Source organism: Phaseolus vulgaris, chromosome 11 (assembly GCF_000499845.2).
Source record: "Phaseolus vulgaris cultivar G19833 chromosome 11, P. vulgaris v2.0, whole genome shotgun sequence".
NCBI lineage: Eukaryota > Viridiplantae > Streptophyta > Magnoliopsida > Fabales > Fabaceae > Phaseolus > Phaseolus vulgaris.
Window position 1 is genome coordinate 10,783,541 of NC_023749.2, and position 7,615 is coordinate 10,791,155.

At 28.3% G+C, this 7,615-nt stretch overlaps 1 protein-coding gene across 1 annotated transcript; it reads left to right on the top strand.

The window, feature by feature from the left end:
• Positions 1-335: 335 nt before the first annotated feature.
• On the top strand, positions 336-1,769 carry LOC137834077 (uncharacterized). Its single transcript, XM_068642144.1, has 4 exons — positions 336-532; positions 940-1,019; positions 1,111-1,325; positions 1,539-1,769. Exons 1-4 carry the CDS (start codon positions 336-338, stop codon positions 1,767-1,769), a joined length of 723 nt encoding a protein of 240 aa, XP_068498245.1.
• Positions 1,770-7,615: the final 5,846 nt, after the last annotated feature.

Consider the following 7,615-nt stretch of genomic DNA (forward strand, 5'->3'; position numbering starts at 1 on the left):
CTTTATTTCCTTGATTCCTAAAGTCGATAATCCACAACATCTGAACGACTTTAGACCTATTTCTCTGGTAGGATGTTTATACAAAATTATGACAAAAATTATGTTTATGAAGATGAAGAAAGTGTTGCATAAAGTTATAGACACTAGACAATCCGCATTCCTGAAGGGCATAAGGATTTTGGATAGCTTACTGGTAGAAAATGAAGTTTTGAAAGAAGTCAAAAGGAGAAAGAGCAGTTGCATGTTTTTGGGAGTTTATTTACTACATGTTGAAGAGGCTAGGTTTCTGTGGTAAATGGATTTGTTGGATAAGAGCTTGTCTTGTCTCCTTAACGATGTCCGTGTTGGTAAATGGGAGTCCTACTACGGAGTTCAAATCTAGGAAGGGGTTGAGACAAGGAGATCCCGTAGCACCGTTTCTTTTCCTCATTGTGGTAGAAGGTTTAGCTGGAGTTATAAGGGAGGCGGTCGAGAAAGATTTGCTAGAAAGTGTGGAGATCGGAGGCAGGTCCATAAAGGTTAATATGCTTCAGTATGCAGATGACACATTGTTTTTTTGCAAGGAAAAACAAAAAGTGTGTTCGTTATCAAGGTCATTCTAAATTACTTTGAATTAGCTTCTGGCCTTAAGCTCAATTTTCAGAAAAAGCAGAGTCGGAGTGGTAAGATGCAACTCTCTATTGGTACAACAGTTTGCGGCTATTTTGAATTGCGAGACGACAAAGACTCCATTTAAATATCTAGGATTGTTAATAGGTGGAAGCCACAAAAGATGTAAGTTTTAAGAAGAGGTGATGGAAAAAGTGAGAAGAAGGTTAAGCAAATGGAAAGGGAAGTTTATCTTTATGGCAGGAAGACTTTGCTTAATTAAATTGGTGTTGTCCGCTCTCCCTTTGTTTTTCTTGTCTCTTTTTAAAATGTCGGTTATGGTGATGAAAGAAATAGTGAGGTTGTAGAAGAATTTTTTGTGGGGATGGGGATCAGAAGGCAGGAAAATAGCATGGGCTTCGTGGAAAAAGGTTTGTAAGCCAAAAGAAGAGGGAGGGCTAGGCATGATAAATTTAAGGCGTTTTAATATTGCCTTGTTGGAAAAATGGATTTGGCGTTTAGGCTTTGAGAAGACGGGTTTGTGGAAAGAAGTTCTTGATTCAAAATATGGAGGTTGGAGGGAACTCCAAAGCCAAAGAAAGAGCAATACAGATTCTCTTTGGTGGAGGGATGGAAGGAGGTTTGGTCTCTGGAAGAGTGGAAAAATAATTTTGAGGATAATTTCTCTTGGGAGGTTTGGGGATGAGAAGGAGATAAGGTTATTGGAAGATAGATGGGTAGGTAACACGAAACTCAAGGACGCCTTCCCGAGACTATTCACCATATGTTCCACCAAGGATTCACCCGTTTGGCACGCAGGGGAGTGGTCATAGAACTCAGAGTGGTATTGGAAGATCGAGCGGAGAAGGATTATGTTTGTGTGGGAACGGAATCAGGAACAACATTTGATGCAAGTTTTAGGGGAACATAGGGTTATTTTGGATTAGTAGGATTCTTGGGCTTGGAATGACGAAGAGTCAGTTGTGTTCACGGTCAAATCCGCGTACAAAATGCTTAAGGAAGAGGGTCAAGGGGTTGAGAGGGAGCTGTATGGGGGTTTTTGGAGGCTGAAGGAACAACCATCTTCACATCTCATAGCATGGAGGATTTTGGAAGACAAAATAGCGTCTAAAGCAAACTTGGTTAGAAGGGGATTGTGTATGACTACTGTTATGTGTTAATTATGCGGGGAGGAAGAGGAAACCACGTCTCATCTCTTTTGTACTTGTAGAGTTGCCTGACTTGTGTGGTTTAAGTGCTACGGATGGATGGGGTTAGTAGCAACGGATCATAGGGAGCCAAAAAAACATTTCGAAAGCTTCAGGTTTAGTGGGGTCAAGGAAAGTGTTAATCAGATTTTGGGGGGCGTGTGGATAACAGTTGTAGGAGAGTTGTGGTCTCATAGGAACAAAAGGATATTCAAATGTGGCAGGATAGATCACTTTGAAATCTTTACTCAGGCACGACGAAGGTTTGGTCATGGGTTCTGTCTAAAACACGTATTGTAAGTTTTTCGTACTCAAATTGGTGCCTTGAACCTATGATTTGTATGATGTCAATCAATCTTTCTAGGAGATAGGTAGCTTGAGTATAAGATATTTGCTTTTAGGTTTTTTCAATTTTTGCTAGGAGATCACTAGATAAGAACCTTAGATTGGTCTTTTGTATAAGGGTTGAGATATCCCTGAAATACCTCTTATTTATTCATTCATTTTTTATAAATGAGAAACGATTAGAAACGACGTGATTTTGTATTTTACTATTGAAAAAGAATGAATTGAACATACAAGAAGAAAAAATTTATAAAAATATCTTAATTATCTCTTATACATTTGATCAAAAACAAATTATTTTTTATTATATTTAATTTTATATTATAATATTTATCAACATTAAATAATATGCATTGTAGAAAACTTGAAAGCTCTCCTAATTTAATTCTCATAGTGGAACCTACACTTTATTTTAGGATTAAATTTTTCAAAATTGGGACGTGTAATTAATTGTTCTTTCATAATAAAAAAAAGTCCAAAACAAAAATTTATAAAATGAACACATAAATATTTGATAATGTTGACGATAAAAATGATAAAATTGACATCAGGATCGATTTAGAGTTTGCATAATTAATTCTACCCGTGTTAATTCCATAACTAATACTAATATTTTACAACTATAGTAAAAGTTATATTTATTAATTTTATAACAAAGATGACAAAATTAACTTATGTTTACGAATTAATTAAAAATAATCTCCCTAACTCAACTCACTATATTAAAAAAATACATATCTCAACTAAATCTTCAACAAATTAGTGGATTTTCTAAGAGTTACCTTTAACTTATCTAGTTAATTAAAAAAACGAAAAGATCAATAAAAAAGTTCCAACATTCTTCCTTCAGAAAAAAATTCAACATAAATTAATAACAATAAACCCAATGAGTAAGTAAATAAAAAATATTACTCGCAAATAGATTGAATTTCATCTTGAAAAACCATTTAATATTATCATTTAACAAATATTAAAATATTATTAATTTTTCATTTATGAACACAAGGTGAGAATTATTAAAAACTAAATATATACTTATTTCATCTTAATTATTAACAACCAAATTTTAAAATAAAACTAACAAAATTAAAAATTGTATAGTAAAACTGTTACATTATATTTATATTAAACATATATAACAATTGTTAAATGCTTAACAGGCGTTTAATTATTTTAAGAGAATTCAAACAAAATTAACTGAAAAATTTTATTTTAACTAAGACTTTTATATTTTTTCTTATTATCCTAAAACCAAAATATAAGAATATACCGAACTAACCATTCATATGAACCTCCTTCGATTTTCACCACCTGAATAACTTCATCTGTATGATTTCATTATCTCAAGAGAGTCAAGATATCTCCTTATAGACGAATCCCTAGTCAATGCACATCTTAACACGGTATTTTCTTTCCTAAAAATACTATGTCTTAAAATTCATATTTCACATCTCACAATATCCAAAATCACATAATTAAATCATAGCAAAGCTTATAATTTCATTTAACTAATAATTTTATAAAACTACACATTACATTGACAATTAATATTAATGTTTAGCATTATACAAGCACTCTCATTAAGTTAACACACATACACATTTTCACACTTCAATCTCAAACAAATCTCAATCTACTCAAAAACAATAAATCTTGCAAGAAAATTTGAGATTGGTGACTACATTACCCCCACATCCAGATCTTCTAGCCTAAGGTCTATTGGCAATTTAAATTAGCTTTCATTACCTAAACTTGAGCAGATGCTCCCTAAGAGCTCCAAACTACCAAAAGCTCAAGGGTAGCCTAACCTGCTCCAAAGAGCCCTGATAAAATATCTAACTATACCACTAGGATCGTGAGCTAACGGAAACTACTTAAGAAGATAAAAGCATCACCTGCAAGCTTAAACTAAAGACAAACCTAACTAGATCAAAACTAACTCAAAGGAAAATGAGCAAATAATGAACTTACTCTATCTAAGATTTAGATCGGACAATCTTATAGAGTTCATTGCTAGGAGTCCAATGGCAGACTCCAATCATCAAACTGATAAAAGGGGAGGTCAGAATCTTAGAGAAAAGACAGATAAAAAGAAAATGGAGTTTTTATAGAGATGATGATTCTTTTAAAATGAAACCTGAATAACTGAATTTCTATTTATATGCTCTTTTAAATTTAATAATAAAATATTTAGGTGTCGTTTTAATTATACCACATCTACTCTACAACTATTCTTCTCGGTCATTACATTATCTGTAACCAAATAATATATATCTTATGATAAAAAAAAATACATATTTAATAACATTTATGATCTCAAGTTAATATCTATATCTATATATATATATATATATATATATATACTTTTACATCATATGATAATTTATCATAAAAAATATTTACATTTGGCAAAGGCCGCTAAATAGGAAAATAATTTTTTGAGACCATAAACAATAAAAACATACATCTCTGACACCACATTATAATAATATTATAATATTTAAAATTAAAAAATAAATTAAATATGATTAAAATATTATTTTATTGGTTTGTAAAGTGTATATTTTCTCCTGTTTGTTTGTGGTGTTAACATATCTAAACCCAATCAAATAAGACAAAGAAAAATATGATGTTATTTTTCCTCTTTTAGTGTTTTTTTTCCTTCTTTCTAATTCTGGCAATCTACAATAGTCACTTTTTGTCTGATTGTTGGCCCAATAGACCTTAAATTTTTATTTTAGTTGCAGTAGGTGATTTCTTCCTGTACATCCCATGACTCCTTCCTACACACCAATACTTTCAAAATTTTCGAAAAGATTCATTTAGATTTCTACAATCTAAATAAAAATTTATATTCTATTATATAATCCAGAATATAAAGTTTGTATTTGAAATTGTACAATCAAAATAAAAAAGTTACAAAATTAATTTTTTTTTATCTTATAATTTGGAAAATCTCTAAATTTTATATTTGAAAATTAAAAATAAAATAACAAAAAAATATCAAAAGATAATTTAAGTATTTTTTTATAGAACGGGATAGGGGTGTAGGAAGAAAGTAATAGACTTGCTGGAAGAATTCGCCTGCAGTCCACAAATCCAGTCCAAATCCTAATCACTGAAGTTTATCTTTATATAAAGTTGAAAATAATATATGATAAAATATTCTTTTGTCAAATTTTTTAAGGTTTACTAGATTTTTTACCAACTTTAACTAAGCTATTTTCGGGCAATATTACTTAAAAAATTTCAATCCATATCAATAAAATGTTAACTTCAACCAATAATATTTAACTTAATATTAACAATAAGTTAAAACTAGTCTATTAATAAATACATTTCTCGACGTTAATAGAAAAAACTTAATATTTTTAATAAAAAATAATCTCGAGGAAAATGATAATCTATTTATATTTTTGAATTACAAAATATTATCCAGTATTAAAATATTTTTTACCTTCGATGATTTTTAAAACATTTTATACAACTGAAAAAATTAAAAATTAATAAAATAAAATATTAAAAGAATAAAACAATTTGAATAAAAAAAATCAAATTCAAAATTTTGAATTTACTTGAAATCATACTTTTTATCAAAGCATATTATAAGAGATATAGAACAATTTTTTGAAAAGTGAAAAAATAATTAGAAATACTTTATTTCATTAACTACCAATGATATAAATGGTCTCCCTTTTCATGAATATTGAAAAACTGAAAAAGGTTTTCTTTAAATTAAAATTTCAATAATACTATTTTATTTTCCAAACATTAGTTATTTTCTAATAATTTTAAAAGATTATAATAAAAGATAAATTAAATGTTAGTAATTTTAATTTAATAAAATAGATAATATGATAACATTTGCACACACACATGCGAACTTCTTTTCCTAATAAATTCATTTCAAATTCTTTTTACAAATAAACATGTGCTAAAAGTTTTTAGAAAAATATATTTGTTCACTCTTTTTTTCTTTCTTGAGAGATAAATTCACAACCCGATACAATGTTATCGACGTAAAAAACTTATTCAGAATTCACTCTCTATATATTTGAATTATTGTTATCCATTTAAAAAAATCTCATCAAATTTTTTTATGAAATAGTACTATTTTCACTTTTATTTAATTTTGTTTTTATTTTAATATCTACATCATTTTTTACTTTTTTTTTATAACATTATTTTCACTTTTAAATATTTATAAAATTATAGTGAATTTAAATATTTATAAAATTGAAATAAAATAAAATTTAAAATGATATCAAAATAAAAAAATATTATCTGGATGGTTTAAAAAATTATAAATAAAAATTAAGTTATTCATTGATGATATGTATGTAATAATAACAAAATTACGTGAATAAATTTATTATTAGGTTTAATAAAAAATAAATGTATAAATTATAATTTTAAAATAAAAATTAAGAAAAAAATTATATTTAAATTTAAATATTATGTAAATAATGAGTTATATATAAATATATGTCATAAATTATAACAACAAATATGATTATATAATATATATTTTTAATCAACAATAAAAATTTAATAAATAAGAGTATTTGGGTATTCCAACCCATATACAAAAATCTCTTATGCTAGAAAAATGAGGTTTTCACATAAAAATGATCAAAACATAGTCATATTCTGCATAAATAATTATAATAAACTTAAACTTCTTTAAAAAACATCGGGATATCAATACATAAATCAAATTATCTATAAAAAAAATCCATCAATTTAGTCAAATTTCAGAATATAAGCATGTCAGCTCAAAAGAAAGACTTTATCTATTTGTTATCTACTGTAGTTTTCCAAACAACCATTGTATCTATAGTTGTACCCCAATGAAATTCCTCTCATGCAAACCGAGAATTCAACCAAAAGTAGAGAAATGACGTTAATCATTAATGTAATGATTTTAAACATTCATATACATTAATACACCAGTCAAAATAAGAGAACTTTGACTTTTGAAATTTATAATTTACGCATGTCCACGCCTTTACTTGGGCCAAAGCAAAAATTTCAACAGAATCCACCACTGCATTATTGAAAATTATCTTATTCCTATGGTTCCAAATTCCCCAAATAATGGAAATCCACATACATTTCCAAACACAATTTCCCAAGTAGTTTAGACCCATAAAACTTATTTGTTCAAAATGTTGAATAGCATTATCACAATGCACAAAAGTTCTACCAGCCCAAGCATCAGACATATACCACACTTTAAAAGTCACTTTACATGTGAAAAAAAATATTTACTGGCTCAAACCCACACATGGCTCACATCCCCTCCAGCCTGAATTCCTTTGTGTCAAATTATATAATATTTCTTATAATTTCTTAGGGTTTAGGTGTAGGTTTTAGTGTTGGGCTTTACATATTAGGGTTAAATGTTTTATTGTTTAATGGTTTAGAGTTTAGGGTTTATGGGTTATGGTTTAGGGTTTACATTTATTTTACCC

Bases quoted from the DNA above. Each gene is read 5' to 3' on its own strand.
- LOC137834077 (XM_068642144.1), top strand. From the start codon at position 336: ATGTCCGTGTTGGTAAATGGGAGTCCTACTACGGAGTTCAAATCTAGG. The intron at 533-939 runs GTATGCAGATGA...TGGTGATGAAAG, and splicing joins ATAAAGGTTAATATGCTTCA to AAATAGTGAGGTTGTAGAAG. The intron at 1,020-1,110 runs GTTTGTAAGCCA...TTTGGCGTTTAG, and splicing joins CATGGGCTTCGTGGAAAAAG to GCTTTGAGAAGACGGGTTTG.